This window comes from Corvus kubaryi, unplaced genomic scaffold (assembly GCF_017639235.1).
Source record: "Corvus kubaryi isolate FWS band 111438036 unplaced genomic scaffold, C.kubaryi_AGA036_p1.0 split1-131, whole genome shotgun sequence".
Taxonomy (NCBI): domain Eukaryota; kingdom Metazoa; phylum Chordata; class Aves; order Passeriformes; family Corvidae; genus Corvus; species Corvus kubaryi.
This window is the reverse complement of record NW_024582073.1, coordinates 23744072-23766975: the sequence shown is the minus strand read 5'-3', so window position 1 is coordinate 23766975 and position 22904 is coordinate 23744072. Positions and strand designations below refer to the sequence as shown.

The 22904-nt window shown below is 46.1% G+C and overlaps 1 protein-coding gene across 3 annotated transcripts in view; it reads right to left on the bottom strand.

The window, feature by feature from the left end:
- The window catches only part of MXD4 (MAX dimerization protein 4), a 38563-nt gene extending 19028 nt beyond the window's left edge, over positions 1-19535 (bottom strand). The window contains exons 1-3 of one of the 3 annotated variants that reach the window (XM_042052877.1): positions 19387-19535; positions 18698-18866; positions 9368-9397 (exon numbers count right to left, since the gene is read on the bottom strand). In XM_042052877.1, coding sequence (XP_041908811.1) covers positions 9368-9397; positions 18698-18866; positions 19387-19450 — 263 coding nt within the window. In that variant the 5' untranslated portion in view covers positions 19451-19535. The remainder of the gene's footprint in view (positions 1-9367; positions 9398-18697; positions 18867-19386) is intronic. The other 2 variants (XM_042052879.1, XM_042052878.1) reach the window with 2 other exon arrangements.
- Positions 19536-22904: the final 3369 nt, after the last annotated feature.

The following is a 22904-nucleotide window of genomic DNA, read 5'->3' as shown; positions in this document are numbered from 1 at the left end:
TACTTCCTCGGCACATGCACCTACCAAAGCTTCGTGGCCATCTTAGAGGGAGCAGCTCATGATGGCAGCTTGAGCATGCACAAATGAATTGGCTTTTTTGGGGAAGGAAGTGGTGGGTGCTGCTTTTACCAATGTAGATACTTGAGATGTGCTCCAGTGAGACAGCTGAAGTGCCCTGGGACAACATCAGGGTGCCTGTTCCAGACAACTGAAGGCTGGTTCAGACCCCAAGTGAGAACAGCAAAGGAAGAGAAGAAAAGAAATCACACTGCAGTAATTAAGAATACATGTCCCCAAATGTCTTGCTGTATGTCTCCAACTCCTTCATTTCAACTTTGTAATTAGAGGTGAATAGAAGACAGTGAGGTGTATGTATAAACAAATTTAGGGGAAGGATTAAATGCAATGACTGTAATTAAAGATGGTCACTTCCAAGGCTGCAGTGGGTACTCTTACTTTCAGGAGAATTAAAAGCTGAGTGACACTTATTTCCCCCCCAACAAAAAGTGAAAAGATCTGGAATCATGGGACAGTGGAGACTGCAGATATCTGACAGTCCTGCCTCCAAGTTTGGATACAGTTTGCCACAGCACAGATAGTGCCTTGTTTGTAATTTAATTTCCATCCGATTTCCCTTTCCCTTGAACAGTACAAAACTGGTTGTCTCTGAGCCAGATAAGGTGCAGCTGAGCAGAACCTGAAAATGATCCATCATTTGGGACGATAAGGTATGGAACAGCTTTTCAAAACTCTTCCTCCTTCCCTCCTTCTTTCTTCCCCACAAAACTCAGCTCAGATTTCTTAAGTGCAGTGTCCTGAGGTTATCTGGGGAAGGAAGTGCCAGAAGTTTGGACCCACTTGCCATGTGAGTATGTAAATTCAGGCAGTGGGAACCAAGACACTCAACAGTCTATTTAAAACACCTCTTAGCACCTACACCCAATAACTGCTTCTAGCAAACATACACAACAAGCTCCCAAATTTCCCTAGCAGAAATTATTTGCTCCACCCATGCTGTTCATTGCAGCAGTCAACACAACAGCACTTACCAATCGGGATTAAGTCAGCTTTCTTGGGGAATTACAGGGTTTGCTACCTTTATGTTTTGTAAATACCAGCTAATGTGCTATGTAAGACACAGAATGTCTGTGCAGCAGGTATTTGCAAACACTGATGGTATTCCCAACTTCAATAGGAGCTGCTGAGTCCTGGCAGCAATTACATGCCAGGAAGGCCCCTTATTTAGCACCTTGTATCTTCACTTAGTTACCCAAATTGAACCAGCAAGGAAAGAAAAGCAGATAAATCTGTTCGGCATCAATCCCAAGGTGGCAGCTGGGAGAAGAGGATTCACCACTACTTCTCCAGCCTTTTACAGGCGTTTTACCACATTCAGATGTAGTCTTTGACTGTTACACAAATCTGCTTTCTTGCTATAAGGTAGAATCTAATAAAGGCTTTCTTAATGTAGGGCATGTAGCCTGTAACTTGAGTTATTAGTTTTTCAAGTTAGAAGCATTGCAACATGACCTCATGTACATACATCCAAGCCCAACACCTCTTCTGTGTCGGCTGTGCCAATCTCCACGCGCTACAAAATTAGTCACAGTAATTTGTGTAGAAAAAAGCTTGCGTAACATAAACTAGCATTAAACAGTATTATTGGCCAATTGACATCCTTTGACAAGTCCTGTCACTCTGCTCTAGTCTAGGAGAATGTGTACATGGCTCAGCATATGTATTTCCATCTCAAAAGACAGCATTGTATGAAGTCCCAAAACAACTCTCTCCTTCCAAACATAGGGAGGGGTGGGTAGAAGGAATATCTTATCCATTCCTGTAGATTGCACAGTTCTTTAGGATAAGAGGAGTCAGTTTTTAACTGGATACCATACACGAGTGCAGGGTAAGGGGGGGGGGGGGGGAAGGGCAGTAGAGAGGGGGAGTTGGTTTTGGTTTTGTTTTTCCAAAAAAGGCCCAAATAAACATCTGTGATGGAACAGCATTATGCTTTTTCACGTTTATGATCTGCTGTCTAAATGCTCCTGCTCAGAACAGTTTCTGGAACCTTTTCTGCATCCTCTGCAGCTGCCCGGATGTGATGCAGGGTTCAGCCTGCAGGCAGGCACAGCTCCTACTAAAATTCCATGGGTGTGAGGCAGAGTCTGCCACATGCTCAACCACCGTGTGTACCAAGGGGAAAAAACACAGATTACCAACTACTTGACCTGCAAAGGAATTTTGTGCAGTAAATCTAAGCACAAGTGTCTGCTGATAGAGACCATGAAGGAAAAGGAGCATGAGCTGCACCAGGGAAGTACACACCATTCCATTCAGAAAGAGACATTTTGAATTTGGGACCAGGTCATGGTATATCCAATACCCAAGTGAGGTAGTCACTCCAGGGGCAGGAGTGCTAAAAATAGAGCTACAGATGCCAATACAGCATGGAGGCAGGGAGAGGAAGGGACAGGACAAGCACCTCACAGAACATAGCCACCTCCTCCAGCTGAGGTTGATTCCTTTTTGTCTACTCCAAGCAGGGACACTGGGACATGAATGCTTGTGACGTACCTGGGAGAAAGTAAGCCAGCCTTCTGCAGATTTGGTGTGAATCCTGAGTGCAGAGCCAACCTTGCCTTAAAGAGCCAGAGTTGCACTCCTGGCTTTCAGGCACATTTGCCCCTTCTTCAAACCACAGCAGGTACCACTTCTGTATATTGGTCTGTGGGCTTCCACAGACTTGACTGGCTGAGATTCAGCCAAGGATTCCCATTGCATTATGTAAGACTCATTTCAGAGTCCAACTTCTTAAAGTCCATTAGCTGCCTAAATACCTTTAAAAAAAACAAAAATCAAATTCCAGCTCACTTGTCCAGATGTAGCTAAGTAAGCTTAAAAGAAAATCTTTTTTTTTTGAATACCTAATTCCACTTATTTTTTTCTCCTCCAATCAGGACAGCAGTCACCATCAGGCCCTCTCATGCACCTCCCATGCAGGGAATCAGCACCTAACTGTCCTGAAAGTACCAGAAAGTCTGGCCCATCCATCTCTACTTTGTACAAGTCCAGCCCACTCTCTCTACCATGCTGGATGAGGACTAGCCAGGTCAATTAGCAGATGCTGAAAACATAAACCACCTTCTACATAGTCCATTAGAGGCTGACACACAATAGACTTATGTTTGAAGAGAGGGATGAACGAATTCAAGTGGAAAAAAATGCATGCACTTGGTTTCTCACCCATCTGCTCCCTGCTGGCTGCTTGGCTGGCCAGGAAGCACAAGGCTTTCTGCAGCCCAGACCCAGGACTCCACTTATGCTCCATAGTGCAAAGCTGGCTTCAGCAGGAAAAAGGACATGACAATTGTAGAGTCCAGACTGTACTTTAGTCCCATCTTTCACTGCAAAATAGAAGCTTTGTCCGAAGTATGAGTAGGTGTACATCTCTGATACCTGTAATATAACCTCCTGAGCAGATTAATTTTCAAGCTTCGTCTGCTTAATATACCCCTCCTTTCCAAAGCAGCAGTGTAGGTAGGAAGACACATTTGTTGGGAGTGCATCATCAGGTGAGCTGCTCTGTGCACTGAAAAGATAACAGTTCAGTGCATAAATATTTACAGCAGCTATTGCAGCAGGTACTGCAGGGTAAGTCACAGGTCCAGACATTTGCTGACTGCCCAGAGATGGGGGCACAGTGAGGAAAAACAGCATTTCAGTGCAAAGTTTTAAACCTTCCAATTTCTTTTAATTCCACAGATCTGTCAGACTCAGAAACATGGGTCACTTCAGCAAAAGCACAGGATTACACCTTCAGCTCTGCAGGACCAGTTCTTTACAGATTTTCCTAAACAAGCTGCACAAAAAAAAAATTCTTACAGGGATTTAAGAGGCAAACACCTGGCAAAAGGGGCTTTAAGCTGAGATTCAGCCTTGCACTGGCTGAGGCAACACATCACCTGCCCACTACAACTGGCATCCTCATAGAAGCAGTCATAGCTGGGGAGGGGGAGCAGATGCCCAAACCACGGTGGCTATCAGCTCACAAAAGGCAAATCACACTCCTAAAACATTACCTTGCTTAAGCAGTGCAAAGGTGTGTTTATTGCAATTCACTGGGATTGTTATAAACCACTTCACACCAACCAGATGGTGTAAAAACAGTTCTTTTCTTGATGAGAAAACCAGAAGATCCAGTACAGAGGTTAGATTCCGCTAGCAAGATGATGTGGTTTCCACCACTAACGTAGCAGCCGCATTATCTGAATGGTTTATGTATAATCTGGACAGATCCTAGAAATGGCAGCAATTTTTATAGACCCATTATAACAATGAGATCTGTCCCAGGTCAGTAAGACCCATCCAACACAGCACTTTCCAGGCAACAGCAGCCAAAACTGGATGCCTAGGAAAAACATTAAACTGACAGAGAAGTGAACTGTAACTGCTCTGTACTGTAAATTAACACTGTAAATTAACACTGTCACCCAAAGAAGCCATCCCACCCTCTCCCTGTGCTGGTATCAGGGTGTGCCTGTGACAGGGAGCTGGCTCAGGAAGGTGACCTGGCCCAAGGAGGAAGCTTCTCCCCTCCTGCTGTGCTGGCAGGAAGCAGGACCCAGAAGCACCAGCATGCAACCCGGGCTGGGTTAAATTCCTGATGGAAGCACAGCAGCGAGACACTGGGTGATCCTTCCCTGGAAGGACTTCACCTCCAGCACCAGTTCAGGGGTTTCCTCAGTCAGTGGTGGCACCACAGCCGTTCAATGTGATGGATCAATGCAGTTACAACTTTATGCTGCATAACAGTGCTAACCACAATGGTAATCTGTGATTTTGAAAAGGCAGCCCATAATAAAAATAAACATTAAGCATTATTTTGGTATGCTATTATTTCAATGACCTTTCAGTTCTGTTTCAAAACTTCCAAGTTTATCACCAATTTGCAATTACATGCTTTTCATTAACCTGCAGTTTAAGAGCCACAGAGAGGATTTCAAGACATCCATCTAAGCATTCTCTCAGCTTATATTAACTTTAAACATAAAGCAACTGTGGTGGGTGCAACTAACGTACCAATGAACGTAACTGTGCTCTTGCATCTGCAATTTCTCCATGAGAAAACCACCTATCAGAATTTAACTTCAGAGCCATCTGCTCTATTTACTGTATCAGCTAATGCTGTACATCATAATGCTCCCATCGAAATATATACTCCTCATCAAAACCTATGTTTCTGTAGAGATATCCATTCATACACATGATGATGCAATATAGAAACTTCTTTCTGGCAAGATTTTAGATTTAAGGACGGCACAAAACTCACGTCAGTATTACCTTCTGTGCGCATGGGAACACATTTAGTCTCCCCCAAGCAGGGCTCTACACAACACATACATTAAGCTCTTCTGGGAAAAAGAAAGGTTTGGGGTTTTTTTCCATCTTTAAGGTTTTGCAAATCACTGTGTCTCATGTATTCCCCATTCTGGTCTTGCACTTCTAAAAGTTCAGAGCTGTCTTACTCAGTTGATTCAGGCAACCTCCACAGCAGTCTCAGCTCAAACAGCAATGCCTGGTTTTTACCTCCATCTGCCTCAGCTCACCAGCTTTTGTCAAATCTAAGCCTGCAGACCTGGGACCTAGATCAAGCCATACCAGAGTCACACAGCACTTCTTCAGCTCGTATGGGTGCCAGTTTGGGGACAGCAGCACGTGGCTTGCTGACTTCAAGTACACCTATTCATTTCCTCACAAATTCTTAGAAGCTGTTCTTTAAAATCATCAAGTTTCACAAGCTGTTTCCAATGACTTTGCCAGGGAAAGGGCAAGACCTTGAACCCCTCCTGCAGCAGAATTCCTCATGGCCAGGCAGGACTGAATGACACTGAAGAAGTCCTGATGGGCTGATCCCAGTATCCCTTGTCAGGACTCCACGTGCTTTCACAGGAGGTGTCTCTTCCTCACACAGCCCTGCACAAGCTGGGGGACAAATCCACGGGTGAACAGCCGAGGGCAGGTTCTCCCTGCCTCCACAGAGCAGCGTGGAGATCTCAGCACAGTCTTCAGGGAGATGCACCTTGGCTTTTACCTTCTAATGCAGAACTAGTATAAACTGATGCAAATAAATGAGATAATGCTGTATCTTTTAAAGAAGCTTATGTCTCTCGTAAATTCTTGGGTGTTTTTTATACTATGAAAGTTGAATTCCTCTATACAGTTGTCAGGTTGATTAAAAAATTTCCTTGCAAAAAGTCATGATTACTAATTTACTTACTATTTATATTGCTCTGTGAAAGCCTACAGACCTAATGGTCTGGCTGGAAACAACAAAAAATACCTACATAAATATACATGTGCACGTTTGTCATTAGGAACTAGTTACATCCAAGTGCCACACTCTGACTAACCTGTCTGTAATTATTAAAATATCTTCTAGGACCTCATCTGTCCCTAGGATGAGAAGATTTCTTGCCTTCTTACTTTTTATTTAACGGGTTTCCTGATTCATGGCTCCTAGATGCACACCTTGATCACACAGGACCAAAACAAAACTGCTATTAGAGGGATAAGTCCTTCCAGAGTGTCCCTATAATGAACACACACTGAAGCTGTGAGCAGGGTATTATAGAGAGACTTAAAGCACAGAAAAAGCAATTTCATGTATGAATTGCTGAGAAACACTTTACCATAACTTTAATCTGAATTCTATCATATAATGAGATTTTTTTCTTGGAATTATGTTTCTGCTTTCATTTGTGTTCCTCTGAGCTCCCCCTCAAGAGCACACAGAAAAGAGACCCAGCAGTAAAAAATGCAAAATAAACTGGTGGTGCCAAATGGTCAAGCCAGCACACACAGAGGTCAACCACTGCCATTTCCACTGACATCAAAACCAGAGATAAAACCTTTGACGTGCAACACCAGTGCAGAACCCAAAACAGCACCATGTACAGTGCATGGCTACCATGGGTTTCCCTCCAGTGACATCTCTGGCCACCCTCACACAGGACACAACAGCCCTGTAAATAAGGAAGCCGTTTCCCTGCCCTCCAGCACAGGGTGCAGCCCTCAGACACCACGTGAGGGACTGGGCATGGAGGAGGACACACGCAGCCTCTCCTCCCCTCCTCCTCGACGGGCTCCTGTGAGATAATCGAGTGTGTCTTGCCAGAGCAGCATCATGGCAGTGCTGAGTCAAAGGCGCTGGTCCTGGAAAGGAGACACCTCCAAAATCAACATCCAGTGCTTCCCAACTGGCAGGGCAGGGCTGCACGGAGGGGGAGGACAGGCTCTGCTGCAGGGACCAGCTGCTACAGGGACACACCATGGCTGTGAATCTCCCATTAAACCGTGCAAGACATTTGATAGATTTTAATGTACTTTTAGTAAAACACTGTGAAAAACACTATGATCGGTATTATCTGCTCATACACCCACAGTGCTGGAGGAGGGGGTTGTTAAAAGAAGAAATAAAAATTGCAGGAGTCCTTCACACCAATACATCAGGCAGCTAGAACTGCACACACCTCATCTGCTTTTGTGAACACCCATTTGCACATACAAGGATCTTGCACTAATTTGCAAGTTCTCACCAGGAATAATAAAAATCTGGCTTCAAGTAGTTTAACTGCAGGAGGCACAGCAAGCAGCAGCAGTTAGAAACATTAGTTGTATAATCACAAGACATACTGTGCAGTTTACCTATTTTGACCTTGAGATGGCAGAGAAAGAAAAGGTAGCAAGGCAAGTACTGTATGGTCCAGCTACTACAAAGATACAACACAGAACTGGAAGTGAGAACAGTGATTGAACAATTAATAGAGTCTCCTTCTGGCCCTGCATCTGCTGCAAATGCTGCTGTGCCTCATTTACTGTGCTGCTTAAACATGTTAAGGCAGAGCAGAAGGAAGAAGAGGAAAATAACTGAAGGAAAAATAAAAGGAATATGCAGATGAGAGTAAATTTGTATTGATGAAGCAGGAGGGAAGGAAGAAATATAGAGGAATGAGAAAGAATCGTAGTTGGGGCCAATTATTTTTTTTTTCTTTTAAAGAAGTGTGACCGAAGGACAGAATTTTACATGCAGTTATTTTCCTGAAGACTCTGTCAGAAGAACTTCTGCCGGTCAATGTCACTGCCTTAGCCAGTGCACTGCATTCTACAGCCCAGGCCTGTGCTTGTGAGCTTGAGCCTTCTCCAGTTCCTCTCATCTCTAGGATGACCACGTGGCTATTAGGCAGAGCTATAGTTTACTCATATTACAATTAAACTACAGGAAAGCATGTAAGCATGCAAGGGAAGTGATGGTCTAGCTGCTACATAACTGCAGCCACAGAACAACACACAAAAAAACCCCCACGAGTTCAATCTTCTTTTGCCATCAACCATGTTTCACGTATTTAGAAGCATGCAAATAAGTTTAAATCATATCCACACACACACCCCTCGCTTTCTCTGGATGCGTGAAACCCGAAAGACCACAAGCTACACAAAAAAGGAACAAAAAACCACCCGAATGGGAGTTTATCCTGAATGGTGGGTGAAAGGCAGAGGCCCCGCAGTGAGGGTGCCACAGCAGGGAAGCCAAAGGCAGAGCCAAGACGGGCCCGTTTGCTCTCTGAGCTCCCTCGGAGCAGCGCTCCCGGAGCCTTCCTACAGCCCAGGGGCCCAGCTGCAAACACACTCTGACACGGTACAACACACGCTGAACACTGCCTCCAGAACGGGGCAAACGAGAGCTCTGCACCACGCGGGGCTGCAGGGTCTAATGCCTGTCCTGGGTAGGTCCGGCTTTTCCTGGCGCTGGATTCACCGGACCAGGCTGCGGCTCAGGAGCTGCCCGTTCCTAGCTCACACACAGCTCTCCGGACAGGACACGCACCAGCAAGGAAGCGGAGGGAGGGGAAAAACGGATCTGTAGGTACTTACATGCAAGATGAAAATTAACTGCACTTTAGGCATACTTTAAAAGAAACATAGAATAACCCTGTGTGACACATTGTTCCCAAAAAGCATTCACCTTAGTCACAAAAATACTTTGTACTTATAACATTTAACACCTCTAGCAAACAGTTGCTGCAATCAGATTCTTTGTTAGTAACAATTCGGTTAACCAGTTACAGCATTAATCAGTACAAAGATAATTATTAGGGATGTTTCAAAAGGAGCATACCAAACAATAGGGGGAAAAAAAGTGCCAAATAGTACTATAACTATTAGATTTTAGTTGATAAAAAAACCAAAATCAACTTAATAAATTACTCAGTGCAGAATCAAAAAAATTTCAACAAAATGTTCTTCAATAAACATGGTAACTAAAATGTCAGCCATACATCTTTTAATTAGCTTTTTTTTCAAAACTTACCTATGTTTTTCTAGTTCGTTGTGTGATGACCTATTAAAAAGAGAAAAGAAATATTAGCGAAAAGGAGAAATAAACCAAGATTTAGAATATTTAAAAGCCAATACCTGCATATGTTGCAAAAGAGTTCTCTGAAATATGTATTTAACATGGATTATGAAACAGCTTTTCTATTAAATCGATTCACTTTTACATCCCTTAGATTCTTCAGGGTATCAACTTAATTTCCATGAGTAAACTGTAGGTTTGGGGGGAATTATAATATATTTGCATTTATTAGTGTTCAATACATTCAGAGACAGAAATGAACATAAAAAACTGAGCAGGTTAGTAATAAAAACAGCCCACGAGATTTTTATATGTGAAGAAAAATTACGAGGGGGCAGAAAATGTTAGAAGATCTAAATGGCAACAGGTAAGAGCAAAAAGCACCCAAAAGGCCAGCTTTCAAGCCCATGGAGAAGCAGAAAGAACAATCAGCAGCTAATCACTGCAGTTGTTGTTGTTCACATCTTAATGGCAACAAAAGAGGAATCCTCTTAATTCTTCTGAGTCTACAAACAGAAAATAAAACCCAAAAAAATCACAATCCCTGTACCAACCACAGCAGTATGTTATCCTCTTCCAATCTGCTCAGATTAGAGATTTTTTTTTATGCCCCAACCAATGCCTTGGGATTTTTGCCATTAGAAGGCAGCCTTAAATTCTTGGAAGACTTTTATTTTAAACTGATTCAGCTAAAAATATTAATTTTATTTATTTACACATCTCAGGTTAAAAACATTCCTAAAATGAAGTTACTGTCACTTTCAGAACCAGCAATTTTCTGTACTTTCAGTTTTGTCCCCCTGAAAACATGCCCAGCACGTAAGGATCAAAAGATGCAGAGGTGGTGGCAGCTTTTAGGGCTGGCAGATTATGTCAGAGCAGCTCTGCTGGAGCCTGCTGCAACCCCAGCCCGCAGCTGGGCACGGGGTGCAGAGTGAGGGGCCTTTGTGGAGGGCAAGTGCACAGTCCCTCCAGAGAGCAAAGACATCCCAGGGGAATTACAGAGCTGTCCTGCACAAATACTGCCCGGTGCCGTGCTGTCCTGCCTCTCCCTGCACACACCCGAGCTGCTGGATGCTGTACCTGGGTGTGACTGATGGCAGAGCATCACTCCGGCCATTGAGAGGGAAAAAGAAAGCAAAGCTCACCCAAAAAATATCCAGTGAACAAACCCACAAGCAAGTGATCTCAGGCCAGTGCAGACCCTGATCCTGCAAGGAATTAAGTGAACTGCCCTTCTGCAGGTAAAACTGAAATGTGTACAAGGTTCAGCACTGATGCTAATCCACTCTCACCAGAAAGCATCTCAGTGTTGGTACCAAGACATCAATTATGTCAACCATCACCTGGTATCTTTTTCTCACAAGCCTATGAAAAGCCTATGAATTCTTTATGTATTTTTTTTTAAACTTCTTGCATCAAGTGAGCCATGATCAAGTAATGTGTGTATTTCTACAATGCCATTTAAGTGCTCCTGACCAATGCAACAACACTAAAAGTGTTAGACACATATTCTGTGCTACATTAATAGGGCAAGGTGGGCTTGGTCATTTGGCTATCTTAAGAGGATATTGTTTTTGTCTTCTACTTCTACTCTCTACGCAGAGATCAGACATTTTCTCCACAATCATTTCTCCACACCAGTGTTCACAAAAACTGACAAAAGACTATGCTAAATACACCAGTGTTTATGAAAACACATGGAAAACAGAAGTCAGGAGGGAACCATTGTCCCCAAACACCCTCAACAGGCCTGTGAAAGGCACAAAGACACTGTTCGTAGGGAACTTTGGAAGGGAAAGGAAATACAGGCTGGCCCGGATTCATCCATATGGCATTAATTCCTTGACATTTCTGGCAATTAGCACAAAGGTGAACACAATCACTCTAACTGGCCCATTCTGAGCTGCCAGCTCACAGCAGCTCCAGTGAGCCCACATGGGGACAACACGGGCCAAGAAATCCAGCCTGCATGGAGTATTTTGCTGGGCTGAGAAAGGATGCAGTGAGCAGCTGACAGTCCTTCTTCATGCAGCACACCTACAGGGCACCTCTGGCGCATGAAGGGTGACCCCGGCGCTCTCCTGAGGTATGTCCTGCCAGAGCAGCTCTGGAGCGGCGCAGCCGTGGGTGTGCCAGCTGCCAAACGGAGCGGCAGTGGCCATGTGCCTCTTGGCAGAGCTCTTGGGGACACAAAAGCCTCAGTGACGCCTGCAGTGTGCAAACGTAGGCACCAGCCACACATTTCGGGAGGTGTCAGGGGGTTGACTAACGCCTCAACTATCAGGCCCTAGGCAGAAACCAAAACCTAGAGTCCTGACATTTACCTGAGAATTGTTCCATCTACAGAGCAAGTTAAATACCCCTATTACAAAGCATGACAGGGGTTTCTTTGGTTGGGATTGTTTTCAGAAGAGATGAACTTCTCTCAAAATACTGGTTTTTATTTCCTTCACTGTCTACAGCACAGTGTATTGGAAGAATATCCATCTCCTGCTGTTTATGTGAACTAAAGTGAGTGAAAGAAAATGTACAAACCGGTCTGCACACAACCCAGCACCCTGTTTCAAAATGGAGTCCTTTACTACTACTTTAGTAAAGATAAGATGTAGGCCACAACTAAGAAATACATGTACATATGTATTTATATGAAAGAGACAGATATATGACTGTGATTTTCAGGCAAATGGTCTGTGGAGTCTTTCAAAAACGGCTGCAAGAGAAGGAAGACTTCTGGTGTTTAACTTAGGTTCACTCTATTGAGTTTGTATCTTCATGCAAAGCTTTGGGAAGTTGGGGGTAGCAGTGATGAAAAAAAAGGTGTCAATAAAAAGGTTCAGATAACAACAACCAAAAAATCAGCAAAATCATAGATTCAGACAGAAGAGATAATGAACACTAGTGCTTAGACTACACTGTTGATCTGAGACAGCTCCAATATCCCTTTTACAAATGGCAGGCAGTTCTCTGACTATAAATTTTATTTGTGAAGAAATTGTCAAAAAAAGATTTGAAAGAACAAGGAACCAAGTAAATGCAGACACTGGTCTGCAAGATGCTGTGCATACTTCCCTCAGCACATCCCCAGAACCATCTCCCTCCACCACCTTCCCTTCCCCAAACAGGAATTCTAGGTATTGGATTTCAGCTTTTGGTTGATGCAACATTCAACAGACACACCTAAACAATTCAGACAGGTGCTAATTGAGATGGCAGGACTAACACAGAAAAGGCAAGGGCCCCTCCATGTCCACTGCTGCCAGTTTATGGGTGAGCCAGCAGGAGCTGCTCACATGCTGCTCTCATCTAGACTGAGATTTCACTGTATGTGCGATGCACGGCCTGTTTCAGTATTGACACCTTCCCTACTCCTCCATCCCTTTACCCCACCAGATGGGACATCTGCTCAGCAGGAAGCCAGCAGCTCCTGACAAAAGCAGGGATGTATGGAAATGCTGCTGAAGTTTATTGCCCTGTGTTAATGGGAGGAGGTCTAGACCGTGACTCACCAATACACTACCAGTTGCCAACGCATTTTAAAGCACTGTATAGGGACCAAAGCAGGGTACTTAACCAAGTGCTTGAAACTGCGGCAGCACCTTACCCGTGCCAGGGCTTCCTGGTGCAAGCAGGGCTGTCAGGGTGTTATGCAACCCATGTGCAGGATACAACTCCACCTAAGGTCATGCAGCCATGTGAACTACACTGCCAGCACTTCACCTTTTGTCCAGGCCAAAAGAGTAAGAACAAACAGAACAAGAAGGTTTATAAGGTGCTACACCTTAAGTGTCTGCATCCAGTTCCTACTCCCAGAAGTGCAGGTGTGTAAAAGTACAAAGCTTACACCTGCAGTCTTGTGTGAATGCGACTGCTGTGCAGCTTTTCATTGAAAGGATCCAGATTCGCTTCCAGGAAATTCCCTGTCCACATACCTAACCTGCCTGGGATGCACCTGAAAATACTACAGTTTGCCTCGCAAAGCACAGAGAAAACTGAACATAAGCACATGTCCTCCCAAGCATTCATTGCTCCTGGGTTGTTGGTTTTTTTCCGTTTGTTCCGAACTGGACACATTACTTACAGCCTGTCAAAGAAACAGCCTGTACCGAATCAATCCACTAAAAATTAATTTTGCATTCTCCTCATAGCAAAATTTAACTGGTTCTGCAGATTCAGCTGGGATCTGGGAACCAGGCATACTGGCACAGCCTTGATGCAGAGTTCTGGCTCCGGGATCGCATTCAAGTTGGTGCTGCCACATGTTTGCAGTGGCCAGGTCTGAACGTGCTTCTAATACGGTGGCAATTTGTTTTCCTCAACTGCACAAGCAGGGCAGCTCCCAAACATCGCAGACCTACCGCGGTTCCTCAGGGGCGATAGGCCCATTGGTGAAATCTGTTATATTGGGACTAAAATGCATTACTTTAAAACCAAATGTGGCGGTAACAATTGCTGTCCTAGCTTTCAGAAGGCAAACCCAGAAAGATCTATCGAATTCAGAAATCCAGGTGAAAAATCAGAGGAGCTACATCTGCACAGTCTGCTTTGCAGTGTTTTATTCTTGGCCTCTCACAAAAAAAAAAAAAAAAAAAAAAGGAAAAATAAAACAAAAATCAGGCCCTGATCCCTAAGCTGCTTAGTGTGGGCACAGAAAAACATCTGCAGGGAGCAAGGGGCTCACTCTGTGGGCCACAGGTTCACCCTCACCATGAGCCAACATCAACAGAAGAATTCGGACATTAAGCTCTGTTTTTATTTGAAAATCCAAATGCCGCTCTCATCTTTTTCTACATGTAACCCTTTGCCAGAACACAGCACAAAGTACATGTCTATTTATATAACATATGAGCAAAAATATTAATTAATTGACACAGAAGATATATTTATAAACCGGCATTTATTTTGCTCCCTCTCCTTCAATAAACCAGCTCCTAAATTAACAGGTCAAACACACTGCACCACCGACATTCAACTCCTTTCTCTGAAAGTAAATTTAACTGTGACTTCAGTAGACTGGCATCTAACACGAAGATTTTGGTTTTCATTTTACCTTATTTCTGACCCTTTCATGGCGAAGCAGCTGCCTGAGCTCCCCGGTGCATGGGCAGACACACACCTCAAACCCACCCACAGCTCAAGGTACCCAACACCTGGTGAATGTCACTGCAGCCAGGGCAGAAGAAAGCCCCGTTATCCGCAGGATTGCATGTTCCTCTGTCAGAGTGCTTTGCCTTGTGAGCAAACGTCACCAAATTTCAGATTTGTGTCGCATTCCTCCTCGGCACATTGCACACGTGTCACCTATTTGTTTCCTTGGAGCAAAAACCAAGCTTGACTTTTGAATATTTGCTATTAACATTTCAAAGGTACAACAGCAATAAATCCAGCTGTTTGTTTTATGCCTTTTTTTAATTCTAAGTACACCTTAGCAAGAATTATTACACTGCATGGCACTGCTTTAGGAACTACATACAGCCACTGCTCTGCGGAGACATTTATTACACTGTAGTCAAGTACCTGATAAGTATTATTGTAACAAGAAGATGTGACCTAGGTTTACCTCCCTGCAAAAGATAATATTGTGGCTTTCTCTAATCTCCTGTTCTCTTCACAAAACAAGAATCCAGTTTCATTTGCCAGAGGATTTTGGTCAAAATTACTGGGGGGAAACAAGTCTGAATCTCGGCTGAGGACACGGTACAAACAGCAAACCAGAAAGAAAACAAAGCAGTTTGGTTTGTGTGACATGGGAAAGGGCACATCGCAGGAAACTGAGAAGAAAACACGTAACATCAAGACATTTTAATGTGCAAGTGAAAAAGAAATGGCTAAACTGTGTCTGACTGCTACCAGTAACACCGAGAATATTGTTTATCAACAAACTGCTAACAACCACTTTCAATTTTGATTCAAAGCTAACAGTGGACAAAGCAATAATGTTAAATTCTTACAGTGGACAGAAAGCTTATAGATTTTGGTTAATCAAATGTAATTCTGCTGGTATTTTTCCCTGCATGAATCAAAACCTGCCAGAATTACTTCTCACTCAATTGCAGTCAAGAGGCCAGCAACCTTTTAGCCCAGACCCAAGCATCCTGTCCAAAGGGCCCACAGCCTCCTGCGCCTTCTCCTGCTGGTCTGGGCCTCGCCAGCCATCCACAAGGGATGGAGGTCTCATCCTACAATTTCTTACATGAATATCACCAGCACTTTGGCAGAGGAAGGAGGGGTCCATCAGTGCCCAGGGCAGCTGAAATCCATCCCTGCCTGTCACCCAGCCCACGGCGCCTGGCCAGCACACCTGTGCCACACGGGGTACTCTCTTCCCCCCACAGGCAGGCACACGGGAGGGAAAACACAGAACAAAGAAGAGTACAGCACACAGGCTCCCTCACATCTGACAGTTTTTCTCCTCCTCCCCTCTTTTCTGATTTTCCAAGAATAAGGAGATGTTTTTCATGCTTCTATATATGTATACTTCATAAAGCATGAAAAAACCCATATGTGCATATATACATCTCTCACTTTTTAATCTGATCAGATGCTGCAAGCAGCAGGATACAAAAATAGATAATGAAAACAACAATGCCCCTGCAGATTTGAAATGTGCAGTTAGCTGTTCCTTTCCTACGCCTCCAACCTTAAGTATGTATTTTTAATCCAGAAAAACAATGAAATAATAAGGTGTGAATTTCAGACATGTATGCAATCCCCTGTATGCAATCACATGTCTCCCAGCATCTGATGCTCCAAACCCAATGAGTCTGGAAAATGGTTAAAGTGGAACAATATGGACAAACACTCTGCCCAGTGGTTCACATCACCCATGACCACTCCAGATCCTCTGAACTTTGGTCAATCGTCTCCCTCTTAATCTTTGAGTTGCTTAGGAAGAATTAAGTGTGTTACCAAAAAATTCACTCTAGTCTGGGGCTTGGCCCCTATAGCCTCTAAACTCCAAATAATACACCAGCTGGTGTACATTGTGTATTTTGCATGTTTAAATGTGGGGGTAATTTCTCCCCAGAAAATCTAAGTGCGCACGCAAACATGAGCAGTGATTGCTGGACATAGGTACAGAGCCCGTACAGACAATGCAGAGGGGCCCACAGGGCACTGCTGCTGCCCCTCTGTCCCTGAAGGAACAGGGAGCTGCATTAAAGCAATGTGCCTCTGCTTCCCACACCGGTCAGCAAGCCCAGTGTTCATGCTGAACCAAGCCAGCCACTGTCCCAGCACTGTTCGTGCTGGAAACCATTCCCTGACAAGCATCATCCTGTCCTGTAACACAGATGACCCATCCCTCATCTCATCAATGCAGCTAGAAGAAAAGAAAGTGTAGGTAAACGTACACATTGCACACTGCAGGATGGTATTTTTGAAGGTTGCCACTGCTATGGAGTGAGAACCAGAGCAAAACGCTAAACAGATAAATATAAATCTGCAAGGCAGAAAAAAAGCAAGAAGGTAACTGCAAGTGGATGTGTGTGCCTCAAGTTTAATAACACTACCAAATTTGTAACCATAAATCTTTTAATTCTGCTGCATTTGATAGATTAAAAATCCTCTCCTAAAAACTCCTGAAAGCAGCTTACAATTCAGACAAATAACTATTTTGCAGCGGATGACAAGAGCCCTAAGAACGGAAACGATGGAATAATAGCTCTGTAAGTAACACAGATTTCTTGAAGAGACAGACAAGAAATCTGTACAATTCAAGGAGCAATTTACAGCTGGAAATCCTATGAAATCTGTTTTGAATTTTTTTTAAAAGCAGTGAGCATACTTTATATGAAAATAATTAAAAATCTTAAGGAGCAAAGTGTCTCAGGACACAAGACACTCCTCCCACTCCTGATGACTTTCTCTTTTAAAATGAACTGTCTTTTCATGCTCCATGATGAGACAAAGAACTCAACTAAAACTAAAAGAAAAAAGTAGGAGTACTGCAATTAACAGCCCCCAAAATGGTTGCCTTGCTCGGGGCAGGGGCACGGGGGCACAGTTTGCTCCCCCTCAGTTATCTTCAAGGCACACTGCTCGGCCGCAGCAGGCACCACCAGGGCACTCAGCAGCTCGTGTTTTTGCTCAAGGAGGGAGTTCGTCAGCTTTTGATTTCGGTTTGCACCTCCGGTGCCCCACAAGCAGCTCCTGGCCATCTGCCTGGCACCTCCCCAGCACCATTCGACCCGGCCGCAGGATGCCCGCCGGAGCAGCGAGAGCGGGCCTGCCGAGACTCTCTGCTCCTTTGGAAAACAAGTCACGTGCAAATCAAGTTCATTTTAGGCTATTCTACAGGAGCCACCATCCAGCATGACCATGCAGAGCAGAGCCTGCGCTGGGGAGAGCATCGCTGCCCCGGGACGAAGCAGGCCCAGCAGGGCACGGTCCTCGGTCCTCTCCAGAGCAGCCCTGGAAGAGCAAAGCAGACCAGAGCAGGCAGAGCCTAGGGCTAGGCTTGCTCCCGGGCAGGGGCCGGCAGTGTCCCTGTAAGACAGCCAGCCTCCTGCACGTACACAGCCGCTGCCCGAGCAGCAAACAAAGCTGCAGAGCCTGCGCACAGCAGCGCTCGGCTCGTGCCATCGCAGCGCAGGTAGCGGCTGCGGGGGAACAACAAAACCGCGGCGGCGGAGAGGCGGATGGGCGATAACCGGGATAAACAACAACCGAGCCGCGCACCCCGGCGGATCTGCGTGCGGCGGCCAGGCGGAAGGGCTGGCGAGCCGGCGGTGCAGCACAGCCCGCGGGGAGGTCAAGCTCACTCCGGCACCTTCTCACCCCGTACCTCCCGGAGAGGCTGGAGGGCGTGCGGAGTGTCCCCCCCGCCGCCCGCACACGCTCCCCGCCCCAGAGCCCAGCGCCGCCGCAACCGGAGGCTGCATCTGCTCGGGCTGCCATGGGGGAGGCGGCCGGCTCGCTGCCTGTGGTTTATAAATAAATGCCGGGGGGGACATTAGGTGCCATGCAAAGAGAAATCTGGGTGGCGATTATGGTGTTAAGGTCTGTAGCAAAAGCCGCTGTCGGCGAGCGCGGAGCAGAAGGAGCGATGAGGGCGGATGGTTCAGAAGTGCAGTGAGTACTAAGGAGATGGTGTACGCGTGGCAGTGTTTATATGAGAGATCAAAACAGAGCCAAGCCCATCCAGGGGAAAAATGGCGACTACCGGGATGGGGAAAACTGAGACACTGGACTAATTATTATTTTTCATAAATGTATGCACTGCACATAAGCTAGACACATTGGAAAAGCTGACGATTCATTCTGAAAAAGCGGTGCGTCTATTACCTGTTATTCTGGGATTTTCTGGCCATGGTGCCTGCCTTTGTTTTCTTTCTGGAATAGTCACTATCGAAGGGTAACACTGATGCATAGCCATGTTCTGCTTCTAGGGACAAAGTCAGCATTAGTGGCAATATATTTTTTCCATGCAATTTTTTCCTCCTTTGCCGGAACGCTAGGGTAAAGAACAGAATTTTTTCCGGTTGATTTGTTTGCATTTTATTTTGGCATCTCTTAAAGAAGCGAGACAAAAAAAACGTAACTCGGTAAACCAAAGGAAAAAAAGAACAACACCGAAGTGTCGAAATTAGGAGGATTATTGAAGTGCACATTAAAAACGAGGCGGATCATGCAAACCCTTGTCACGCTGCGCTGGGGGAGGGGAGCTGCCATACAATCACCGACTGCCACACACGGAGCGGCGAGAGGGATCCTGAGCGCTGCCACACGCACCGTCCCCATCCAGGGCGGCACAAACAACCCCCTTCTGCTTTGCTTGGGGGGTCATATATAAAAAAAGCCAAGATGCGAGCAGCGATGCTCCCCCAGCGCGCTGCCGCTGGCGCAGCCCGGGTCCCCCCAGGGCAGGTGCGGGCTCGGGGCCGCTGCCCCGGCCCGGCCGCCGCACAACAAAGGCCGAGAGCGGCGGGGAGCGCCTGCGGGTGCCTGACCGACTGCCCGCCTGCGCCCTGTACCTCGGTCTCTTCGCTCCAAGTACTCGGCCGCTTCCAGGAGGATTAACAGGGAGTTCAATTCCATGGCTGCCCCTTCCGAGCCCCCCGCGCCGAGTTCACGCGCGGGGACTCCCGAGCCCCCGGTTTTAAGGCACCTCGCTCAACCTACATTTGACACACAGCGGACGGGCAGCCCGCGCAGCCAATCGCGAGCCGCGAACAGGCGCGGGGCGGGACGCGGAGGGGCGGCCGGGCCAATCGGCGGCCAGAGTCCCCCCCGTCGGGGCAGGGGATGTTGACAGATCCCCGCCGCCCGCGCCCATTGGCTGCCCGTGTAGTAACAATTTAGAAGCCGAAGCTTAGCAACAGCACGTGGTGGCCCGGCCCCCGCGCCCGCTCATTGGCCACTTCCTTGCATGTTAAGTAGGCAGCGGCCGCCCATTGGTGCGCGGGGAGGCATGCAAATGAGGATGGGGAAGAGACCAATGGGGCTGGAGGCGCGTGCCGCGCGGCGGGAGGCGGGGAGCGAGGCGCGAGCAGCCAATGGGCGGGAGGGGGCGTGGCGTTGCCGTGAGGAAGAGGCAGGCGGGGGGCGGGGCTTCCGGCGGTTCTGCCCCTCGCACGCGCCGGGTGGGACGCGGCGGGCGAGCCCGGGGGGAGCGTGAGGGGAGACGGGAACGAGGGGCGGCGGAGCAGCCCGTAAGGGAAAGTATGGCAAGGAATGAATGGGAGCGAAAAAGATGATACAAACGGGATGCCGGAGGGGCTGTGAAAGTGTGCCTGGCACGTGTATTCGTGACCCCTTGCGGTGCTCAGGCGAGAGAGGAAGACGGCAGCCCTGTAAAAACACGCACAGGGATGTAAGGGAATTACTAAACTCTACACAATGGCCTACCCTGCTGAAAAAGAGAAGCAGTGGAAAGCTGTCAGAAATGCAGCCAGAGTGCCTGCCAGCCTTCCAGCCCTTGCCAGCATATTCAGCTGCCTTTCATCATCTGGATCCAGAGAAGCCGGGTACCGGAATAGCCTGGCTCCCGGCGCACAGGCTGAGCAGGAAGAGCTCAGCACCTTTCCTGTCCACACCATCCTATTTGTGCTGCTAGCTCTGCATCCTTATCTCAGATAGCTGCTGCACAGCTGTTGCCTAAAACTGGTTGGTTTTAACACGAGCAAGTGTAGTTTTAAAATAGGCATATTTTAAGCTGTGCTGGGATCACACATTGGTACATCTTCAGGCCAAAAGTGCTGAAGCCTGTAATCAGTCCTTCTGCAGGATTGCACTTGGGCACACAATTGGTCTCATTGGTTTTAATTGAACTGTTTAGGTAAGAGCTATCCAGCATACAGGATGGATGCAGAATGTTGTCCTGTGTGTTTATTCCTTGGCAAAAGATGTCAGCCTGAGTTTCCTTTTAAGAGGATAATAGCAATTCAGATTAAAACAAGGATTATGCTTTACTGTTTTTACAGCATTGTGGTAAAACCACATACACATTACACCTGATCTTATATTAGTCTGTATCTTGTTGCCCCAGATGTACAAGTGTAATGTGGCTCTTGAAAATGGCTGAAACACAGATCACATTTTATTGCCATTTGGTCCAGGCACCAGGGATAAGAGAAAATACAAGGCAGTCAAGAAAGCAGCATTGTGATTATAATTTAAGAGAATTCTGTATTTGTTTGGAAAAAGTCTGACTCTATGAATTACAAGGCAGAAGGGAATTTGGTGCATAGATTGCAAAGGTAAAAAAAAAATTGCTGTAACATTTTCCACTTGCTGCTTGAACTGTTGAAATCCTGCTGCATGTGAGTGAGACAGCACAGTTTTTACTGTAAAACCAGTGAAACTTATGGCAGTTTTGCTGTTAACTGGAAGTAGGTTTAGACACTATTTGACATTGCCTTCTGTTGTGAAACAACATGAAACTGTATATGCACAGGTCTGCTTTGTCCACACAGGAAAGAAAAGTTCCCTTTGTCTGACCACATGCATAGGGCACTTGGGGAAGATGCAAAGATGCACAGATAAGGCATCGTTCTCTACTGCATCCACAGCAGTACCTCAGATCTTCGGAACACCTATATTTATTTGTATACAGGTCTAAAGGTATCTTCAACTGTTTTGTACACGTGCTGTGGAAATCAGTCATACATCCAGAAAGGAAGATTAATGTGCTAGGTATGTAAATGTTTGTGTGAAAGCCCAGGATTCACACCCATGGATTTACTGAGGCTCTGAATGCCAAAAGCTCTGCCCCACCACACTGTGAGCACACAACTTTACCTGGAAAAAACTCTGGAAACATAGGGGTATGAACAAACACTGCACAAGACAGTCCTTTAGGAGAGTACACAGCCTGAGCTGAGCACCCTGCCGAGGACTGCCTTCACCAGACAATCCTTGGAGCTTGGACTGATCTGACTGCTGAGCCAAAGCCACCCTCAGCCACCCCTGCACTCCCTGGGGCCCAAGCTCAGCCCCTCTAACCACTCCCAAAGGTAAAAACCATTGCTCTCTCTGCTTTCAAATGTGGACAGAAGTATTTTGAAGACAGTTGTTTTAAGGTGATGGAGGACAATTTCACATGGATATTGGCACTTTCCAGGGCGTTGTGCCTCTACGCTTCCCTGCATGGAAGGGCTGCTTTGGGTAGTGAGGAACCACTGAAGCCGGCTGGACTATGTGCAAGAGTAAGTGCAGTGCAAAGTAAGAGCCAGTGTGGTCACAAAAGGCAGCTGATCTCTGATCGTGGTGGCTCTCGGCCTCAGGAGTCATAAACTGTGTTAGTTTGCTGGAACTGTAAGTATATATGGAACCCCACATACTCACAGACCCCCTGCTGATGAAATCCAGGGTAAATCCACACACATTTGGGAAGAACAGGGCTGGCTCATACCTAACAACCACTGGCACACTTTACCCGTAGTTGCATTGAGGGAGCAACACTGTGCAACAGCATGCTAGAGAGCGCTGAGAAGTTTTATCAATATTATTTCTCCTAGGGGTGAACTCAAATGAGTCCTTCTCAGGAGGCACCATAAAGGCTTTTAAAATACCTAGAAGGAATCGTTCTGTATCTGGTTTTATTTGTGCCAGGGAACCAGGGCTAGTTTTGGTGGTGTCAGTGTGGGTGCAGAGGTGTAAAACAGGTGTGAAAGAAGATCAACCAAACTGCTTTAAGAAGTGAAGGAGGGGCTCTAAGATAGATGTGTGCTCGAAGGCTTTGCAGATTTGCGTCTCTAAATAGCTTTCTTCCATTTCTGTGAGCAAGCAGCAGGGACAGCTGAGTGCTAAAGAAACAGCTGGCCTTCAGTGATAAGGGGTAGCTGTCACTTCATGGTGAAGTTTGAAAAAGTTTATATTTAGAAGTAGAAGGCGAGCCATCAGCAGCCACACCCTAAAACATGAACTGTTTGCAGTTTCTTTGCTGCCCGCACTTGGTGATTGGAATGGTAGTATTTGCAATTTTAAGTGTTACAGTGCCTTTCTTTTCCAAAATCCATCCTGTGGCATGACTTGGCATGTGAGATCAGTG